Raw genomic sequence first — 23438 nt, forward strand, 5'->3', positions numbered from 1 at the left:
TAAATGAACAGGTATATTAATATCTTGGTAATATTAACAATCATAATGGAATGTTGATACTAGTAATCATAATGAAAGAACCATTCCAATCACAGTTACTAAATACTTGCATCTGTTCTGTGTCGTACATACTGAATTATTTAGCCTTCATAGCAACACTAAAAAGTAGATTATTTTACTCTTCACTTTTATAGGTGAAGAAAATAAAACACAGAGATATGTACGGACTTTGCAATATGCCGCGATACTGAGCAGCGTGTGGGATATGAATCCAGTGGTTCCACTTCAGCCTCGATGCTCTCACTGTGCTAACTTACCTCTCTAGTGTGCTTTCAGGTGTTTGCATCTCAGAGAACTTGGTTCAGATCCTGACTTTTTTCAGTTAAAGCTATAGTTCATCTCTTAACAGAATTCTCAGTTTTTCACTGACCCATCTGTCCTTTAGTAATTTTAACTCTTCTCTCTGCAGATGGTTTCTATACTTGTAATACCAACCACATAGTCCCTTACATAATTAATGATATCATCTACATGTATTTTAAAACTCAAAAATCATTAAGAAAAAGTATTTTGCCCATTTTTGCCATAAGTCCAGGTAATTGTGATTTGATATTTAAAATCAAAGATGATTATGGAAGTATGAGAGAAGGGAATGGCAGTACAATTAGAAAATGTTTTGGAAAAAGACTAAATTAGAATGGGGAAATGGACAGCTTGTAATATAAGAAAAGGAAAAAAGGTCACAGAAAAAGGGAAAAAGTAAAATCATAATAGGGAGAGTAGCAGAGGCTGGGACTTACATAGTTCTCACTTATCATGAGCTGGATCTTTTTCTCATTTTATTTACAGCGTAATCATGGTTATGTGTAAAGTAGCTTTCCCCAGCTAGTAAAGAGTGGAGCTGGGATTTGAACCCAAGACATCTGACTGTAGCAACTGTGCTCTTGACCAAGAATGTAGTTATTTTCTTGATGAATATCCATCCCAGATAAAATACCAAGGTTGCAAATTATGAACTGAACAAAGATAAAAATTTCTCGTAAGAGCAATATTTTCATTAAAAATGTAGTAAAATGTAAAATGTGGTTGCTGATAAAAATGTGTAGGTATAAAACAAAATACAATTTTTTCTACTATCCAAATGAGGGAATAAGATCATGTCATAAAATAACCTTTTTTGTTTGTTTGCATGTTCATCAGCTTTTCTGCAAAATCATCAACTTTGAAATATTGACCATATGTGTATATAGCAAAAGGATGTAGAGATACACATATATGTTAATATACTTAGGGAATGTTTCTTAAAAGACATTTCTTTTTTTTTTAAAGTTTGTTTGTTTATTTAATTTTTTTTTATATATGAAATTTATTGACAAATTGGTTTCCATACAACACCCAGTGCTCATCCCAAAACGTGCCCTCCTCAATACCCATCACCCACCCTCCCCTCCCTCCCACCCCCCATCAACCCTCAGTTTGTTCTCAGTTTTTAACAGTCTCTTATGCTTTGGCTCTCTCCCACTCTAACCTCTTTTTTTTTTCCTTCCCCTCCCCCATGGGTTCCTGTTAAGTTTCTCAAGATCCACATAAGAGTGAAACCATATGGTATCTGTCTTTCTCTGTATGGCTTATTTCACTTAGCATTACATTCTCCAGTTCCATCCACGTTGCTACAAAAGGCCATATTTCATTTTTTCTCATTGCCACATAGTATTCCATTGTGTATATATACCACAATTTCTTTATCCATTCATCAGTTGATGGACATTTAGGCTCTTTCCATAATTTGGCTATTGTTGACAGTGCTGCTATGAACATTGGGGTACAAGTGCCCCTATGCATCAGTACTCCTGTATCCCTTGGATAAATTCCTAGCAGTGCTATTGCTGGGTCATAGGGTAGGTCTATTTTTAATTTTCTGAGGAACCTCCACACTGCTTTCCAGAGCGGCTGCACCAATTTGCATTCCCACCAACAGTGCAAGAGGGTTCCCGTTTCTCCACATCCTCTCCAGCATCTAGAGTCTCCTGATTTGTTCATTTTGGCCACTCTGACTGGCGTGAGGTGATACCTGAGTGTGGTTTTGATTTGTATTTCCCTGATAAGGAGCGACGCTGAACATCTTTTCATGTGCCTGTTGGCCATCTGGATGTCTTCTTTAGAGAAGTGTCTATTCATGTTTTCTGCCCATTTCTTCACTGGGTTATTTGTTTTTCGGGTGTGGAGTTTGGTGAGCTCTTTATAGATTTTAGATACTAGCCCTTTGTCCGATATGTCATTTGCAAATATCTTTTCCCATTCCGTTGGTTGCCTTTTAGTTTTGTTGATTGTTTCCTTTGCTGTGCAGAAGCTTTTTATCTTCATAAGGTCCCAGTAATTCACTTTTGCTTTTAATTCCCTTGCCTTTGGGGATGTGTCGAGTAAGAGATTGCTACGGCTGAGGTCAGAGAGGTCTTTTCCTGCTTTCTCCTCTAATGTTTTGATGGTTTCCTGTCTCACATTTAGGTCCTTTATCCATTTTGAGTTTATTTTTGTAAATGGTGTGAGAAAGTGGTCTAGTTTCAACCTTCTGCATGTTGCTGTCCAGTTCTCCCAGCACCATTTGTTAAAGAGGCTGTCTTTAAAAGACATTTCTAAAAGAAACCAAAAGTAATGATTTCTGGAGAGTAGGATTATATATTCAATTGCTTGGAGACAGCTTTAAATTTTCTTTCATATTTCTGCGTACTTTGAATAATTAATGAAAAACATGAATTATTTCATCAGAAAATATAGTTAATAAATGTACACACAATATTGAAAAATATTTTTAGTAATTATCCACAGCAATGATAATCTCTAGTATTTGGGACAGCAACATCATGCTTGGGAAATTACTCTAAGTTGCTATTTATGTGAGTCAAAATTGGAAGCAATATAACTGTCTCAAAGGAAAAACGGTCAAAGAGATTCCATATAAGAAATTTTATACAAAGTCACATAATTAAATTAACAGTTAAACTAATGATAATTTTGATAACATGGCAGGAAGGGTTATAATAATTCCAAGTCAAAATCAGGACACAAAATGATATTATATGATGATTTCAATGACAAACTCAATATGTTATGAACAAATACTTGAAATAGAACAATCATAACATAGTATGTTGGAATTATGGGATACTTTTCAGATGAAATTTTTAGAAGCGTGCTGGTGACTTCAGGGTAAAATGAACATGTCTGAGTAACATCTCTGAGGCCTATTTAGATTATAGGCATCATTAGGAATTTTATAGCATGTTGAATTCATAGGCAGAGATGCTCAATATTCTAGTTTAGTCTCACAGTACAGTCAAGAAGGTAAACAGTTTTCCTCAACTATTCCAACCTCATAGTTTTCTTGACATTGGTTATATAATGACATCAGGGAAGCTGATGTTGAACATGAAGGCATTAAGTAAAAGATTGTCAAAATAGATTTTTATAAAGCATATTATATCCAAGAAACTGATGGGTTCAGAGATGAAGAGGTAGGAGACCCAAAAATAAGTGAACTGAACTGAGAGTATTTTCTTCCAGAGGGATTCTCCAACAATACGAGTGCTTAATCTTAGTGGAATAGTCTCTTTTAGATTTCAAAGCACATAGATAGAACATATAACACATGAGATATATGTGTGTATCTGTGTGCATAAACAATCTTTTAATTCTTAAGGAAACCCAGGGACAGGTAAGGCAAATACTTGCACTCCATTTTTCAAATGAAAGCTAAATTTTAACACAGTTAAGTTACTTGCTGAAGGAGAATTGAAGTTCTGCAGTTTTCAATCTTGGTAGGAATCAGAATTTTTAAAGGACATTTCATTTTACCTCCCCAAATGCAAAGGCTTTGATCCAAGGTAGTTAGTTTCTGAATCAACAGATAGATCTGGGAGAGGCTTGGGCATCTGCGGATTTACCAAGAGTCAAAAAGGATTGAAGGCAGTCAGAAGTAACATAACATGGTGCAAAAGCAAGGCATTAGAGTTCAGCCCACCGATCTTCCCAAGCTGTCACTTCTTTCCTTCTCTTTGCAGATTCAGCCCTTGTCCTCAACTGCACCTTACTTTCAGCCAGTAGTACTGTGATGAATAGGAGTGTGACTGAATTCATTCTCCTTGGGTTGACACGGGATGCAGGAAAGCAGAAGGCAGTATTTGGGGTCTTCTTGATCTTTTACCTTGCGACACTGTTGGGGAACTTTCTCATTGTAGTGACTATTAAAACAAGCAGGACCCTTGGGAGTCCCATGTACTTCTTCCTGTTCTATTTGTCTTTTGCTGACACCTGCTTCTCTACAACCACAGCCCCCAGATTGATTGTGGATGCCCTTGCTCAGAAGAAGACCATTTCCTACAATGAGTGCATGATTCAGGTCTTTACATTCCATTTCTTTGGGTGCATGGAAATCTTGGTGCTCATCCTCATGGCTTTTGATCGCTATGTAGCCATTTGTAAGCCCTTGCGATACACAACCATCATGAGCCGGCACGTGTGCAGCGTTTTGGTGATTCTAGCCTGGGTGGGATCATGTATCCACTCTTTGGCACAAATTTTCCTGGCTATGAGATTGCCTTTCTGTGGCCCCAACGTGATTGACCACTATTTCTGTGACTTGCAGCCCTTGTTGAAACTTGCCTGCATGGACACTTATGTGACAAATTTGCTAGTTGTTTCCAACAGTGGGGCCATATGCACGGTGAGTTTCATAATCCTGCTTATGTCCTATGTTGTCATCTTGTACTCTCTGCGAAACCACAGTGCTGAAGGAAGGCGAAAAGCCCTTTCCACCTGCACCTCCCACTTTATTGTGGTTGTCTTATTTTTTGGTCCATGCATATTCATGTATACACGCCCCCCAACCACATTTCCAATAGACAAGACAGTGTCTGTGTTTTATACAATTGGGACGCCCCTGCTCAACCCTCTGATCTATACACTGAGGAATATGGAAGTGAAAAAAGCCATGAAGAAATTATGGTGTAGCAAAGCATGACTTCTTTGGATACAGGATATTCAGGGTTTCTAATGTATTTTTCCTTAGCAGCCTGGTCTTCCTTCATGGACAGGCAAAATGAATTATTCTCATTGTGGGAAAAATCCATTAGGAAATTTTAATTTCACTAATATTTATATATTTAATTGACTTATTATGAATAAGTACGAATAATACACATCCCTTTTTCAGAGAGGATGGCATTAGAATAAGATTATTTAAATTCCGTAACCATTGTGAACAACCTGGCTGCCTCTCATTTGAATTCTTTTGACCGCTGCCCATATTCATATGATAATTTCTCTTTCTGTACAATTTGTCTTCAGAAAAAAATATACTATTGACAGAATGATTGTGTGTGTGTGTGTGTGTGTGTGTGTGTTTGCACACACCAATTCTTTACAGATTTTCTTTTAGTCCTTAAAAACTTGGACATAGAGCTAATCCCTATAGTTTCAGAACTTAGAAAGGAAGGTTGTGGTCTTGACAACCTGGGAGTTGGAGAAGATGTTCTGAGAAAATTCTGCGGTGGAATGTGTGCCTGAGGCTGACTCACTGGGACAGGGATGGACCCTCAAACTCCACGAAGAGCTGGAAACCTCAGTGAAAACCTGGACTGTCACTGGAAAACCCTGTCAATGTTCGGTGAATGGTGGGAGAAGGAGAGTTTTACACTTGGCAGTGATGGGAGGTATCAGCCAGGAACTGCTTTTTGGCAGGGTCCTTCTCTTTCATCGTCACAGATCAGGGTCAGTGAGGGGGTTTGGCAGCAGGAATATGCAGAAGGTTAAGGGGTAGAAGGGCGCTAGAAAACAATGTACAGTGTAGAGCAAGCAAAGGTGAAAGGAAAGTGGTAACTGTATCCAGGTGGGATAGAAGCTTTGCCTTTTTATATTGGAGAATCGCTCATTGTGTATCTGAACATTTGCAAGGAGAAAAATGGAGTTCCTGGGTATCTCTAAAAAATTGACCTAGATTAGCTTGACTTCCTTATCTCTTGCATTTATTTGCATATTGAGAAAACACATTTATTTATTTATTTATTTATGATTCCCAATGGTGTCTGAGCATTCAAATTTCATATTCCTCAGGAGAAGCCAGGATTGAAGGCCCACATTAGTGCTTTTCAATTTTGGGCTTCTGGTTTTGTAGGTGAATATTTAAATACATAGTTTGATTTTTTAAGTTAACATAATTGATATGTGTAATAAACACCCTACCACCATAACCACCACCATGTCCACCACCACCACATCATAATTTCATAATTAAGTACCGTCATGTGATGCTGTTTCAGTATCTGAACTTACAATTCCCATCAAATTTGCACCAAGAAGAATTACTTTAAGTGATATAGGCTAATGGGAAAATAATCCAATGACCTTCCCAAGTATGACAACATTTCTACCAACTGAAGACCAAATGTTATCATGTCCCATCAAAGATGCCCAAGACTCCTACATAGAAAGAGGTGGCAGAATAAATAGTTAAGTCCCAAGGAAGACATTTGTCAGAGCTCTAAGTGCCATATTTACAAGAGGCAATTATGTTTTATGTTCTAAGTGAAGACTCAAGATATTCCTAATTTTGTGTCTTGCAGTTTCATTTCTGAAGCATTTGAATCTGGTCTGTGAAGGTTATATTTAGAATACTCGATTCTTAAGTGACCAAGACATAATAAAATTAACGTTTAATTCTTATCACTTGTTGATTCTTAAAATTTAATATAGTGGGAGAAAGAAAATATTCATTAGTATTCAGAAAGCTATGGGAATTTTCTTTTCATGCTTAGGTCATTTAGATCCCAGCTTCCCTTAGATTTTAGATAAAGTCAGTTCATAGGGGTGGAAGAAGTGGTCAGGGGACCAAAAAGTCTTACTTGACCTGGAACCTTAACAAACTCACTCACCGTGTCTGCTTCTGGCAAATGGTGAAAGATTTTTCTTTGCCTTCCTTTTGGGGGATTTTTGTAGGCTCTCTAATTATAGTATCCTGGGTGTGGGAAGAAGATTTCTGTTTCTTATGATCACTGATGACCCCTTGTTAGCCCTCAGAAAGCCAGTGGTTTCCTTCCAAATTTTGTACCCTTCCTAGTGAACTCTTTTGAGCTAGTCCCTAGAAGTTCTCCTTATGGCTTCTCTGTGGGAGTGTGTGGGGAAACATCCAGGCATATCTGCTCCCAAAGAGTTATATTTATATGGAAAATTTCTAACATAGGCTAATGTCAACCAGTCACCCTCACCTGATACCAACCAGTCTCTCTTCCTTCCTTGACTTTTCTTATCTCATTCTGCTGTGAGTACCCATATGGAGGGCCCGCATGCTAGGTTCTCCAAGTAGTGCTGTAGCACGCAAACACACACACGCACACACACACACACACACACACAGACACAGGTGAAGTCTGGGGTGAGGGATAGACATATCTCTACAGTGATTTACTTAAAGCTTTTTTTCACAAGTCTCTTGGCCACTTTATAACCTGACCACGTCTATATCCTTTATCTAGTAGGATACTTTCTTTCATCTTTTTCTTTGGTTTGGAAATAGGCATAAGGTGATTTAGAACATAGTTCCCATCCATTGTGTCTATACAACATTTCAGTTTTAACACCTTGCTACATAAGAAAGGTTACATTATAATTTGTATGAACACTGGGCCTCAACAGAATTTATTTTCATTTAGAAAGTGATGGTAGACACCACTGGAGGGGCCAAGATGGAGGACCAGCCGGGAAGTTTTTTTTTCCTTTCTCATCCCTGAAATGCAGCTGGATCAACACTAAACCACCTTGCACACCTAGAGAAGGGATTTGAGAATTAACACAGCAATCTGCAACTTGAGGCACAGAACTCATCAGGTACATGGTGTAGAGAGGTGAACTGGGAGAGAGAGAAGCTGTGGATACTAGGACCTGTTTTTGCTTGTGGACAGAAGAAAGAGACACGGTGAGAGTATAGGAAATGCACTCCCTCTAAAAGCAGCTGGTGAAGAAGAAAAAGAGCAGAAACACCCACAAGAAAGGGAGGAAGAGAACTTAGAAAAGAGAGGGTTTAATTAAGTCTCCATAAACAAGGGTGGGCAGAATTAAAACTCCACAGCTCAATACCCAGCAAAGCTCTGTTTGGAAGGGTGAATACCCCAGCAGCAGACAGTGAGGTCCGAGGGGGTCCTAGGGCCACACCGGGAGAAGCAGTTTCCCTTCCGGGATAACATTTGGTAGACGCTGTGTGGCCTCCCCACAGGCATAGGTCCCAGCGGACCCTGGATAACAGCCATGTTCACTGGGGTTGCAGCGAGGATGTTAAGGGTGAAGCCTGGTGCCATATCTGTGTTGTGATTTACCATAATTCATAATCCCTGAATCACTGCTGCTACACGATTGCATGAACTTTTTCTAGCACAAGCTGGCACCAGGCTGCACTCTCTGGGTATCTGCAGCATTGCAGTCATGTGAACTTTCCTGGGGGCAGGGAGGCACCAGCCATTGCTCTTGAGACCCTCCCCCAAAGCATCTCAGTGGGCCATACCTGCGAGGCCCTCAGAAGGGAGGGGTTTGGATACACAGCCCCATCTGAGATAAAACTTGGGAGGGAGGTGCTGCCTGGCAGACTGATGTCTTGGTCACAGGCAGTGTAGTTGCGGGGAGTGGACAGAAGCCTGAGACAAAGGAGGAGTGCTTGATTGCTGGTGGCGGAGTTCACAGAGTTCTGATACTAGAGACTGGGTAGCTTAGTGTTTCCATTTTCAGCCCTCCTGAGCATGTGAATACACACCCATGCTCACCACAACCTTCCACTCTAGCACACTAAGAAGCACCATCTTGTGGAGGATCAAGCCATTACACCAAGGTCCTTCCAAGTGGGCCAATGGTGCTCTAGAGGAATGCCATAAGTGTCTGCCTGCTTAGTTTACAACCATAAAGTGCTTGATAGTTTGACTCCTGGGGGAAACTGGATTTCTTTCAACGATATTTCTTTTTTTTTTTTTTTTTAATTTTTTTTTTCAACGTTTATTTATTTTTGGGACAGAGAGAGACAGAGCATGAACGGGGGAGGGGCAGAGAGAGAGGGAGACACAGAATCGGAAACAGGCTCCAGGCTCCGAGCCATCAGCCCAGAGCCTGACGCGGGGCTCGAACTCACGGACCGCGAGATCGTGACCTGGCTGAAGTCGGACGCTTAACCGACTGCGCCACCCAGGCGCCCCTATTTCAACGATATTTCATTCTGTTCACTGGTCCATCTATTCAATTTTTTTTTCTTTTTCTTCTCTTTTCTCATTCTTGAAAAGACAAAGAGAAAAACATATTTATTTTCCATTCTTATAAAAAGATTTCTCTTTATGGTTTCTACTTTACTTTTTACTTTTTTGTAAATTTTTAAATCCTATTTCACTTTCATCATTTCATTTTATTCTACCTTATTGTATTTGTTATTTTAAATGTTCAAATGATTTTCTTTTTGTCCACTTTTATTCACTTGTTTTATTTCCTTTGTTCTCTATTCTATCAAGCTTCTTTCAACAACCAGACCAAAACACACCTACAATCCAGCATTCTTTACTTGATATTTTTTTGTGTTGTTTTAAATTTTTGAATTTTTGTTTATTTATTTTACTTTATTAATTCTTTTTCATTCTACAAAACGATGAAATGAAGGAATTCAGCCGAAAAGAAAGAAGAGGAAGAAGTGACAAACAGAGACTTAATCAATTCAGTTATAAGCAAGATGTCAGAAAGAGAATTTAGAATCACAATATTAAGAATACTACTCAGCTTAAAACACACACACACAAACACACACACAATCGCTTTCTGTGGCAATAAAAGAAGTAAACTCTTGTCACAGTGAAATTAAAAAAGTTATAACTGACATTCAATGTCAAATGGTGCCATAGTGGCAAGGATGGATGAAGCAGAGCAGCAAGTCAATGATATAGAGGACAAAATTATGGAGAATAATAAAGTTGAGAAAAACAGGAAAACTAAGGCAAAAGAGCATGATATAAGAATGAGAGAACTCAGCGACTCATTAAAAGGGAATAATATCCAAATCATAGGGGTCCCAAAGGTGAAGAGAGAGAAAAAGGGGTAGAAGGGTCATGTGACCAAATAATAGTGGAAAAGTAGACCTCAAAATCCAGAAAGCCCAGAAAACTGCCATTAGGGTCAAGAAAAACCAAGCATCAAAAAGGCATATCATGTTCAAATTCACAAAATACTCAGGCAAGGAAAGAGTCATGAAAGCAGCAAGGGGGAAAAAAAAAACCCTTAATCTACAAAGGAAGACAGATCATGTTCACAGCAGACCTATCTGCAGAAACTTGGCAGGCCAGAAAGAAGTGGCAAGATATGTTCACGTGTTGGACCAGAAAAGTATGCATCAAGAATTCGTTATCCAGCAAGGTTGTCATTGAAAATAGAAGGAGAGATAAAAAGTTTCCCAAACAAACCTGATGAAGCTGGTGAACACTAACCCAGCCCTGCAAGAAATTTTAAGGGGAACTCCCTGGGAGGAAAAAAGATGAAACAAACAAAAAAGATTAAAAGCAACAAAGACTAGAAAGGACCAGAGAATACCACCAGAAACTCCAACTCCACAGACAATTTGAATAGCCCCACTAAAGAAATTGAATCCGTAATCGTAAATCTCCCCAAAACCTGAGTCCACGGCTGGATGGCTTTCCCAGGGAATTCTACCAAACACTGAAACAAGAATTAACACCTATTCTTTTGAAGTTGTTCGAAAAAACAGAAAAGGAAGGAAAAGTTCCAAACACATTCTATGAGGCCAGCATTACCTTGATTCCAAAACCAGACAAACACCCCACTGAAAACAACTACAGACCAATTTCCCTGTTGCACATGGACGTAAAAGCTCTCAACAAGATCCTAGCCAACACTAAAAGAATTATTCACCACGATCAAATGGTTTATAGCTGGGAGGCAAGACTGACTCAATTTCCATAAACCAATCAATGTCACACATCTTGCTTAAAAAGAGGGGGGAAGAACCACATGAACCTGTCAATAGATGTGGACAAAGCATTTGACAAAATTCAGCATCCTTTCTTGATGAAACCCCTCAAAGAGTAGTGATAAAAGGATTATACCTCAAGATCATAAAAGCTATATACGATAGATCCACCACTAATATCATCCTTGGTGGGGAAAAAACTGAGAGCTTTCCCACAAGGTCACGAAAATGACGAGGATGTCCACTCTTTCCACTGTTATTCAACATAGTATTGAAAGTCCTAGCCTCAGTAATCACACAACACAAAGGAATAAAATGCATCCAATTGGCAAATAGGAAGTCAAACTTTCACTCTTTGCAGATGACATGATACACTATATGGAAAACCCAAAGGTTCCACCAAAAAGCTGCCAGAACTGATCCGTGAATTCAGCAATGTCGCAGGATATAAATTCAATGCACAAAATCGGATGCATTTCTATATACCAATAATGAAGCAACAGAAAGATACATCGAGGAATCGATCCCATTGGCAATTGCACCAAGAACCATAAGACACCTAGGGATAAATCTAAACAAAGAGGTGAGAAATCTATACACTGAAAACAATAGGAAGCTACTGAAAGAAATGGAAGAAGACACACAACAAGATGGAAAAATATTCCCTGGTCATGGATTAGAAGAACAAATATTGCTAAAATGTCAATACTACCCAAGGAAATCTACGTATGTAATGCAATCCCTATGAAAATAAGACCAGCATGCTTCACAGAGCTAGAACAAACAACCCTAAAGTTTGTGTTGAACCAGAAAATACCCTGAAGAGCCAAAGCAATCCTGATAAAGAAAACCGAAGCTAGAGCATCACATTCTGGACTTCAAGGTGGATTCCAAGGCTGTAATCATCAGGACAGTAGGGTACTTCCACAAAAACAGACATTTAGATTAAGGGAACAGAGTATAGAGCCCAGAAATGGACCCACAAACATATGGGCAACTAATCTTTCACAAAGCAGGAAAGAAAAGCGAATGGAATAAAGACACTCTTCAGCAAATGGTATTGGGAAAACTGGACAGCGACATGCCGAAGAATGAACCTGGAACACTTTCTTACACCAGACACACAAATAAACTCAAAATAGATGAAAGACCTAAGTGTAAGGCAGGAAGCTCTCAAAATCCTAGAGGAGAAAACAGGCAAAAACCTCTTTGACCTCGGTTGCAACAACTTCTTGCTCAACATGTCTCTGGATGCAAGGGAAGAAAGCAAAAATGAACTATTGGGACCTCATCAAGATAAAAAGCTTTTGCGTAGTGAAAGAAACAATCAGCAAAAACAAAAGGCAAATGATGGAATGGGAGAAGACGTGTTCAAATTACATATCAGATAAAGAGTTCATATCCAAAGTCTATAAAGAATTTGTCAAACTCCACACCTGAGAAAGAAATAATCCAGTGAGGAAATGGACTGAAGACCTGAACAGACACTTTTCAAAAGAAGACATCCAGATGGCTGACAGACACATGGAAACATGCTCAACATCACTCATCACCAGGGAAATACAAATCTAAACCACAGGGAGATACCACCTCACAGCTGTCAGAATGGCACACATTAGCAACTCAGGCAACCATAGATGTTGGCGAGGATGTGGAGGAAGGGGAACTCTTTTGCACTCCTGGTGGCAATACAAGCTGGTGCAGCCACTCTGGAAGACAGTATGGAGGTTCCTCAAAAAATTAACAATAGAACTACCCTATGAGCCAACAATTGCACAACTACATATTTATCCAAAGGATACAGGTATGCTGTTTTTTTTTTTTTAATTTTTTTTTCAACGTTTATTTATTTTTGGGACAGAGAGAGACAGAGCATGAACGGGGGAGGGGCAGAAAGAGAGGGAGACACAGAATCGGAAACAGGCTCCAGGCTCTGAGCCATCAGCTCAGAGCCTGACGCGGGGCTGGAACTCACGGACTGCGAGATCGTGACCTGGCTGAAGTCGGACGCTTAACCGACTGCGCCACCCAGGCGCCCCCAGGTATGCTGTTTTGAAGGGACACGTGCACTCCATTGTTTATAGCAGCGCTATTGACAAAAGCCGAAGTATGGAAAGAGACCAAACGTCCATTGACAGATGAATGGATAAAGAGGATGTGGTATACACACACACACACACACACACACACACACACACACACACTGGAGTGTTACTCGGCAATCAAAAAGAATGAAATCTTGCCATTTGCATCAATGTGGATGGGAGTAGAGTATTCTGCTGAGGAAATTAATCAGTCAGAGAAGACAAATATCATATGACTTCACTCATATGTGGAATTTAAGATACAAAACAGATGACCATAGGGCAAAGGAAGCGAAAATAGTGTAAAAAAAGGGAAGGGGACAATGCATGAAACTCTTAAATGTAGAGAACAAACTGATGGGTGCTGGAGGGGTTGTGAGTGGGTGGGTGGATAAATGGGCAACGGACATTGAGGAAGACACTTGTTGGGATGAGCCCTGGATGTCAGATGTAGGGGATGAGTCACTGGATTCTACTCCTGAAATCATTAGTGAACTATATGCTCACTAACTTGCATGTAAATTAAAAAAAATGATGTGGCACGTACATGCAGTAACACTTAGCCTTATTGTGAATGAAATCTTGCCATTTGCAACAACACGGATGGACTTAGAGGGCCCATAAGCTAAATAAATCAGACAGAGGAAGTCAAATAGCGAATGATTTCACTCATATGTGGAATTTAAGAAATAAGGCAAATGAGCAAAGAAAGAAGGAAGAGAAAAAACACCCAGACTCTAAAATACAGAGAATAAAATGCTGGTTGCCGAAGGGAGGTGGGCGGCTGGGTGAAATAGTAAAGGAGATCAAGGGAGACAAGATACTCCACAGGTAGCCATTCTGTGACACTTGTGATGAACGCTGAGTAATGTGTAGAATTGCTCAATAACAAAAGTGCATTTCATTGTTAAGTATAACTTGAGTTGATTTAAAAATAAAAACTAGTTAAAAACATCTTCACTTCCATATTTTTTCTCTTCTCTCTTTACCTGCCGGTTTACTGACTTCAAAATATATAGAAATTGTAGGAATTTTAATGAGTAGTTTCATTGTAATTTTATATTTTATGAGTATCATTAAGATTTATAATATTATATCTGAGAGTGACATTTTCTAGAATAAGAAATAGGGAGAAGTTTAGAAACGTGCTTAAAGTGACAGACATATAAATAGTGAAGCTAGAATTCAATTTCATCACATGTGGTTCAACCTGTACATGGCCTCCGAGTTTCGTGTGGGGTTAGAAAAGATTTGGCTTAAAGAGCAGAGCATTTGGGAACTTTCAGTAATCTATACCTGCTTGCTTTTTCCGTAGGGCAGGGACAGGAGTGGAGCACTTGGTAACTGAAATGAGAGGTGTCCCTTAGGACAGACTGGTAGGGGAGAAGGGCTCTGAGGACAGAATCTGCCCATTGATGGCCTTGTTCAGGAATCCTTGGCACTGAGGTTGCTGTGGTCAAGGATTGATTGAGTTTATCCCTTGGGGTTGGGTGGGAAGGGCCAAGTCCTTGTCCCTTCAAAGGCTCAGCATTTGTGAACGTCTATGAAATCTCTATAAATATCTGATGGAGGAGGAAGAAATGTTAATTCATGTGTTCTTCCAGGGTTTTTTTTTTTTTTTTTTTTTTTTGGGTTACAGAGCTGCTTTTAGAGATGTTCCTATGATAGAACAGTGGGGATGTTTCATTTTAATTCTTGAAAGTTCTAAGAATAGAAGGGAGAAAATTTCTGCTGATATTACAGCCCTAACTCAGGCCTTCTAGGAAAGACTGGCTATCTGTGGAGTATCTCCTCTCCCCACAGACGCTGCACTGGAAAGCTGAGTAAATCTATTGGATGTACGGTTCACATGTTGCACACTTACTGCACATGATTCATCTTCAAAGTAAATCCGAATTGCGAGAGCAAATCTAGGAGCTCTCTAGTGTATCGCATCTCCTTTACGAGCAATAAGGTAAGTTTTCAAACCCAAGTAAACTATGTTCTTTTCCTTTCCTCCCATGCAGGACTGGGTTTTAGGGAAGTTGCCATGGTTTAGTTCTGTCTTCTGAGAAGCTTGAAGCTCTGGGAACATATTTGTCTTAGTGATGAGAGGATCTGGATGTGTCAGGGCTCCCAGCTTTCACTGGCCTCTGCTTGAGGCAGCACAGTCTCAGGAAAAATTCGTATCGAAAGGGTGGGGGGTATATTTGAGGGGGCAGAGGTATAGTGTCCTCTACATATGGGTTTCTTTTTCTTTTAATGGATTAAATAAGCAGCTGATCCTCAATTTTTAAAATTTAGTTTAAATGGTTATTTATTTATTTTGAGAGAGACAGAGAGAGGAGAGATAGAGAAAGAGAGAATGGGTGAGTGAGACAGTGAGAGAGAGAGAGAATCCAAAACAGGTTGTCAGCCCAGAACCCAATGTGGGCCATGTCCCATGAACCGTGAGATCATGGCCTGAGCTGAAATGAAGAGTCTGACACATAACTGACTGAGTCACCCAGGTGCCCCTATACAGGTGAATTTTTTGTTTGTTTAAATTTTTTAAAAATGTTTTATCTTTTTGAGAGAGTGTGACAGAGTGCGAGCAGGGGAGGGGCAGAGAGAGAGGGAGACACAGAATCTGAAGCAGGCTCCAGGCTCTGAGCTGACAGCACAGCACCCAATGTGGGGCTCAAACTCATGAACTGTGAAAGCATGACCTGAGCCAAAGTCGATGCTTAACCGACTGAGCCACCCAGGCACCCCCAGGTGGATTTCTTATTTACAAGGTTTATGTTCAGGAAAAGGATCAGGTTGTATACTGACCATATGCAGTCTGTATGGATTGATACAGTCGATACCACGATTCTATGATACACTGACTGTTCTGACGTCATGATATTAACGTTGGCTATCCAGACCCCATGTAAAACCTGCTTACAGCTAAGAATTATATTCTCTTTCTGCTGTTGGGGTAAGGGGTATATATGGAGTGGAGGAATGAGAAGCAAACTCTCTGGTGAAATCCTAGACAAGTACTCTTTATCCCTAATAGGATCCTTTGCTCAACCTTACACTGTGGGCTTAAATGATAAATATGAACATAAAAATATATACAAATATAAATCTAATCATAAATATCGATACAAATTCTGCTCTCTTTTTTAATCCCTTTTCAATTTGCATCCATTTGAGAGTCAGGATACATACTGGACATGGCAGTGATTTTCTTCTTTCCTGGTTCATGGTTTCTGGCTTTATGCCGGCTCCACCCAAATAAATGGAGTCTGATGCTTTGCAGGGCAGTGGTGGGTGAGGTGTGGAGTGTTCAAGAGAGAGAGATGACCATGGAGCACGAAGGCTTGAGTTCTGGTACTGGATGCTTTTTGACTGCTCTCTGCTAAGCTGCTTTCCAGCCTAGTCTGCAGTGCACCAAATAGATCAATGTGAACTTGCTAATGAGATATAAATTCTAATGTGCAAAGATTTTAAAGAGAAAAGGAAAGAAAACTATAATCAAGGGTTGCATGATTCAAAACACACACACGTGCACACACATTTTAGCAGTGGAAGGTAAGTAGCAAGAAAGTTGTTTGGGAAAACCTAGAAGGCTGTGCTGAGGAGATGGACTGGGTACTCTGGACACAGGAAGTAAATGCGGAAGGTGGAAGTTTATCAGACGAAGGTCATTTAGCCACTAGGAAATACTGAAAATGTAGTGAATGATATGGTTGGAACATATTCACGAGGGACAGCAAGTGTCAGGCATGGCTGGAACACACATGAGCAGAAGCCTTGGGAGGAAAGGTGGTAAGTAAGACTATGGCACAGCATTTGAGGACTTAAAGTCATGGTGAGTATTTCAGCCTTTGCACTTGAAAACCGCAGTAACCCTTTAATCATAAGTTAAGATTCATCATATTTTTAGAATGCCCACTTTTCCTTTTGAAGTTGTAGCTAGGAGGTAAAAAGAGGGGAGGATGGAGAGCAAGGAGAAGATGGAATTTCTGAAATTGGGTCCTTTCTTTCAGTTTAGAAACAGAGGGTCCACTTAAAGAACTGTAGGATTGACCATTTGCAATACTGACGTTCATGAGATACCAGTCCGATTTTGTACTATGTATGAGCTAATAATGCTCACAGTGAAAACTCACGTAGTTATCTCCCTTGACATGTTATTTTTCTTCAACAAAATGGTGTGAGACATTTATTTAGAATTTGATGAGTATTAGACACTGTGTGAAAGGAGTTTTTATGTCCCATGTTTTGAGAATCTAAACTGATCCTGTTTTAGATCAGTGAAAATACTCTGTATGTTATTACAATGATGGATGTCTGTTACTAATATGTACCGAAACCATAGAATGTACCACACCCAAGAGTCAACCTTGGGGTAAACTTTGCACTCTGGGTGATGAGGATGTGTCACGGTAGGCTCATCAGTTCTGGGAAATGTACCGTTCTGGCGGGCGATGTTGGTAATGGCAGGGGTGATATTTGGGTGGCGGCTAGGGGCCATATGGGGAATCTCTGTACCTGTGTGTTGGTGTTGCTGTGAATGTAGCACTGCTCTAAAAAAATTAAGTCTTAGCAACAAGAACAAACTAAGAAGCAACAACGACCAAAAGATCTTATGAAAGCTGAGAGGAGGTGTGTGATTTTGCTGCCTCCTCCCCGCCCCCCACAGAGACAGCTGAGAGGGAGCCCATCTGCTCCTTCTCTGAGAGGGGAAGGGACAGGTCTGGAGTCACCACTGAATCATACTCGGGATGCCTGCTGGACCAGTCTTCGTTCTGTTGGGGCCACAGTGGGTCCACCTGTATGTTCTCCATTGAGTTTCTAATGCAGGGGATTCAAAGATGGATGTCTTCAGTGCAACCCTGACATCTTGAAGGGAGAAGGCACCTCATTCCAGATAAGCCCAAATCCAACTGGGCTAAATTTAGAAAAACCAGATGATTAAATTTTGATAAACAGCTGAATGATTCTGTTCTTCTGTGCTGAATAAATCTTAATAAAATCAGCTCTCATATCTTGTATATCTCCAAATCTAATACTTGACTGCAAAATTATGTTCAAATTTCATAACGTGGCTTCCATGGCCTTTGGCAGAGATGAAACCTTGCTTTTCCAAGTTTTTCTACTATGACACTAGAATCCGTGTAAACCAGAGGTTTCATACTGATCTTCTCTATTTGTCCCATCATCCCCATTAAAACTTTGGTTGGTTTCTTTCATGTCAAATGTTCTCACCCCTCTGATTTTCATGTCTTTGGACCACAAACTCTTTACAACCAAGGGCCTATTTTATTTCTACTTTCATGTCATCATGGATCACATTTAGGGAAGCTGTTTGCACTTTGTATTTGGTTTTTAGCATTTATTAGCGATATTTGGAGATGCCATTCCCAGCTACTGATCACCATGAGCAAATTAGCAGAAACCACAGTGCCGAGATGATTTCAGTCATTCGAAGAAGGAAATTGTCATAGGCTCTGGCTGTAAAATTCTATTTTGTCTGGCAAGAGAGTGGGACACAGGATGAAAAATGAGAGATGGCTAATGTCTGGGAAGGACAAGAGCTCTGAATAAGTGTCTTTGCCCTTTTTTTATTAGGATGAGAAGGATTACAAACATGGCGATGGACGTGCACATAGAGAGAATGAATTTGTCAACATTAACTTGTGGTTGTGAGGGAAAGGGGGTCCTGAAGGTATTTGGGGTTAGGGGTTTGGGTTAATACAAAACAAATCTGGGTGCAGGGCAATCAGGAGGAAGTTTGTTTACAGTGTATATGAGGCAGAACCTCTGTTTATCTTAGCTAGCCTAGAGGATGAGGCAGGTAGGGGAAATAACCTCAGAGTTAACAAGGCACCTTTTCTTTTGTTAACCCTCTCTGCTCTGGGCTGCTTTGCCTGCAGTGCAGCAGTCCACAGTCCAATTCACCAATTTACCTAACTGGGCCCTATCCTCCTGCAAAAGCAGCTTTTCTGATGTAGTACTAAATTGGCAATGCTTTCAACCTGAACATCTAATCTTTTTTATTTCATATACCTATGTGTTGGGCACCTTTGCACCTGTTCCTATTTTAGGCCTTTGCCAATCCCTCTCTATTCTGGGGGTTCTGCACCGGTGTCTATTTTGGGGTGCCTTTACACCTCCCTATTCCTTCTTGGCGCCTTTTTTGCCTCCTTATACTCGGGGTGCCTTTGCAACACCCTATTCTTGGGGTGTCAATCTGGCTAACTCCAACTCGGGTGTGACTCTTTTATGACTGTAATTCTCTATGCCTTGTTAACCCATTGGTGTAAGCCCAGAGGATTCCTAAGCTTATCCCCCACAGGCAATTAGTGTGAAAACAGTCGTGCAGCTGTATTAGGGGTAAATGAACAGGTAGATTAATATCTTGATAATATTAATAATCGTAATACAACATTGATGCTAATAACCTTAATGAAAGGACCATTCCAAAAGCATGTACTGCCTATCTGCATCTCTTATGCATTGTACATACTTAATTATTTAGCTTTCATAGAAACTCTAAAAAGTAGATTATTTTACTCCTCACATTTACAGGTGAAGAAAATGAAGCCCAGAGATATAGCGGGACTTGTGAAATATGGCACCATACTGTGCAGGAGTTGGGGTATGAATCCAGGCGGTTCAGCTTCAGCTTCGATGCTCTGTCACTGTGCTAACCTACCTCTCTGCTCTGCTTTAGGATGTTTGCATCTCAGGGAACCTGGTTCAGAATCTGACTTTCTTCAGTGAAAGCTGTAGTTCATCCCTTAACATAATCTGGAGTTTTTCACGGATCCGTCTGTCTCTTAGGAATTTTTACACTTCTCTCTGCAGATGGTTTCTATTCTTCTAATACCAACCACATAGTCCCTTACATAATGAATGATTTAATCTACATGTATCTTAAAACTCAAAAATCATTAAGAAGAAGTATTTTGCCCATTCTTGACAATAAATGCAGGTAATTGTGATTCCATATTTAAAATAAAAGATTATTATGGATTTATGAGAGAAGGGAACAGGTAGTACAATTGTACTACTTTGGATGTAAATTTTAAAATATAAAAAATAAAATTAAAAAAATAAAAATAAATAAAATGTTTTGAAAAAACACTAAATTAGAATGGGGAAATGGACAGCTAGTATATAAGAAAGGAAAAAAAAGTCATAGGAAAAGGAAAAAGTAAAATCATAATAGGGGAAATAGCAGAGGCTGGGACTTACAGACTTCTCGCTTTTTATGAGCTGGATCTTTTTCTCATTTCATCTGCAGCGTAACCATGTTATGTGTAAAGTAGGTTTTCCCAGCTAGTAAAGAGTGGAGCTGGGATTTGAACCCAAGACATCTGATGGAGCCACTGTGTTCTTGACCAAGAAATGTAGTTATTTTCTTGATGAATAGCCATCCCAGATAAAATATCAACATTGCAAAATATGAACTGAACAAAGATAAAAAAAATTTTCGTAAGAGCAATATTTTCATTAAAAATGTAGTAAACATGTAAAAAAAAGTAGTAAAAATGTAACATGTGGCTGGTGATAAAAATGTGTATGTATATAACAAAATGCAATTTTTTTCTACTAACCAAATGAGATAATAAGATCATGTCATAAAATAACCTTTTTTGTTTGTTTGCATCTTCTGCAAAATCATGAACCTTGAAATATTGACCATATGTGTAAGGTGAGCTCTTCTGAAAAATCATGAACCTTGAAATATTGACCATATGTGTATATAGTAAAAAGATGTGGAGATAAACACAAATGTAAATATACTTAGAGAATGTTTCTTAAAAGACATATAAGAAAACCAATAGTTATTTCCAAAGAGTAGGATTATAGATACAATAATTTGGAGACAGCTTTTAAATTTTCTTTCATTCTTCTGTGTACTTGGAATAATTAATGATAATCGTGAATTATTTCATCAAAAATATAGTTAATAAATGTACACAAAATACTGAAAAACGTTTTTAATAAATGTCAACAGCAATGATAATCTCTAGCATTTGGGACAGTGGCGTCATACTTGGAAATTAAGTTGTTATCTATGTGAGTCAAAATTGGAAGCGATATAAATATCTCAAAAGACAAATGATCAAAGAGATGACACTTAAAAAGCTTTATACAATGTCACATAATTAAATTAACAGTTAAAGTCATGATAAGTATAATAACATGGGAAGAAGTGTTACAATAATCCCAAGTCAAAATGAGGACACAAAATGATATTATATGATGATTTCAGTGAAAACTCAACATGTTATGAACAAATACTTGAAATAGAACAATCATAACATAGTATGTTGGAAATATGGGATACTTTTCAGATGAAATTTTTAGAAGCATGCTGATGACTTCAGGGTAAAATGAACATCTCTGAGTAACATCTCTGATGCCTATTTAGATTATAGGCATCATTAGGAATTTTATAGCATGTTGAATTCATAGGCAGAGATGCTCAATATTCTGAGTTTAGTCCCACAGTACAGTCAAGAGGGTAAACAGTTTCCTCAATTATTCCAACCACAAAGTTGTCCTGTCATTTGTTTTATAATGACATCAGAGAAGCTGACATTGAACATGAGAGGTGTAAGTAAAAGATTGTCAAAACAGACTTTTGTAAAGCATATTACATCCAAGATACAGATGGGATCAGAGATGAAGGGGTCAGGGACCTAAATGAGTGAACTGAACAGAGAATATTTTCTTCCAGAGGGATTCTCCAATGATATGAGTGCTTAATCATAGTGGAATAGAGTTTTTTTTTTATTTCAAAGCACATAGATATCACCTATATGTGTATCCATGTGCATATATCATCTTTTAATTCTTAAGGAAACTCAGGATCAGCTAAGGCAAATATTTGCTCTCACTTTTTCACATGAAAGCTAAATTATGAGACAGTGAAGTCACTTGCCCAAGGACAGTTCAAGTTCTGCAGTTTTCAGTCTTGGTGGGAATCAGAATTTTTTAAGGACATTTAATTTTACCTCCCCAAATGCAAAGGCTTTGTTGATCCAAGGCAGTTAGCTTCTGAATCGACAGATAGATCTGGGAGAGGCTTGGGCATCTGCACATTTACCAAGAGTCATAGAGGATTGAAGGCAGTCAGAGGTAACATAACATGGAGCAACAGCAAGGCATTCAGAGTTCAGCCCACCGATCTTCCCAACTGTCACTTCTTTCCTTCTCTTTGCAGATTCAGCCCTTGTCCTCAACTGCACCTTACTTTCAGCCAGTAGTATTATGATGAATAGCAGTGTGACTGAATTCATTCTTCTTGGGTTGACACAGGATCCAGGAAAGCAGAAGGCAGTATTCGGGGTCTTCTTGATTCTTTACCTTGCGACACTGTTGGGGAACTTTCTCATTGTAGTGACTATTAAAACAAGCAGGACACTTGGGACTCCCATGTACTTCTTCCTGTTCTATCTGTCTTTTGCTGACACCTGCTTCTCTACAACCACAGCCCCCAGATTGATTGTGGATGCCCTTGCTCAGAAGAAGACCATTTCCTACAATGAGTGCATGATTCAGGTCTTTACATTCCATTTCTTTGGGTGCATGGAAATCTTGGTGCTCATCCTCATGGCTTTTGATCGCTATGTAGCCATTTGTAAGCCCTTGCGATACACTACTATCATGAGCCGGCACGTGTGCAGTGTTTTGGTGATACTAGCCTGGGTGGGATCATGTATCCACTCTTCGGCACAAATTTTCCTGGCTTTGAGATTGCCTTTCTGTGGCCCCAACGTGATTGACCACTATTTCTGTGACTTGCAGCCCTTGTTGAAACTTGCCTGCATGGACACTTATGTGACAAATTTGCTACTTGTTTCTAACAGTGGAACCATATGCACGGTGAGTTTCATAATCCTGCTTACCTCCTATGTTGTCATCTTGTACTCTCTGCGTAACCACAGTGCTGAAGGAAGGCGAAAAGCCCTTTCCACCTGCACCTCCCACTTTATTGTGGTTGTCTTATTTTTTGGTCCGTGCATATTCATATACACACGCCCCCCAGCTACATTTCCAATTGACAAAATGGTGGCTGTGTTTTATACAATTGGGACCCCCTTGCTCAACCCTCTGATGTATACACTGAGGAATATGGAAGTGAAAAAAGCCATGAAGAAATTATGGTGTAGCAAAGTATGACTTCTTTGGATACAGGATATTCAGGGATTCTAATGTATTTTTCGTTAACAGTTTGGTTTTCCTTCATGGACAGGCAAGGTGAATTTTTCTCATTGTGAGAAAAATCCATTGGGAAATTTTAATTTCACTATTATTTTATATATTTAATTGAATTATTATGAATAAGTACGAATATATACACAACACATATTCAGAGAGGATGGCATTAG

General features: G+C 39.3%; 2 protein-coding genes across 2 annotated transcripts; both read left to right on the forward strand.

Annotated features, from left to right (window-relative positions):
* Nucleotides 1–4108: 4108 nt before the first annotated feature.
* Nucleotides 4109–5017, forward strand: LOC115525563 (olfactory receptor 4C11-like). Its single transcript, XM_030332800.1, has one exon. The coding sequence runs from the start codon at nt 4109–4111 to the stop codon at nt 5015–5017; it is 909 nt and encodes a 302-aa protein (XP_030188660.1).
* Nucleotides 5018–22317: 17300 nt separating this feature from the next.
* Nucleotides 22318–23229, forward strand: LOC115525760 (olfactory receptor 4C11-like). The gene has a single exon (XM_030333122.1). The coding sequence runs from the start codon at nt 22318–22320 to the stop codon at nt 23227–23229; it is 912 nt and encodes a 303-aa protein (XP_030188982.1).
* Nucleotides 23230–23438: the final 209 nt, after the last annotated feature.

This window comes from Lynx canadensis, chromosome D1 (assembly GCF_007474595.2).
Source record: "Lynx canadensis isolate LIC74 chromosome D1, mLynCan4.pri.v2, whole genome shotgun sequence".
Taxonomy (NCBI): domain Eukaryota; kingdom Metazoa; phylum Chordata; class Mammalia; order Carnivora; family Felidae; genus Lynx; species Lynx canadensis.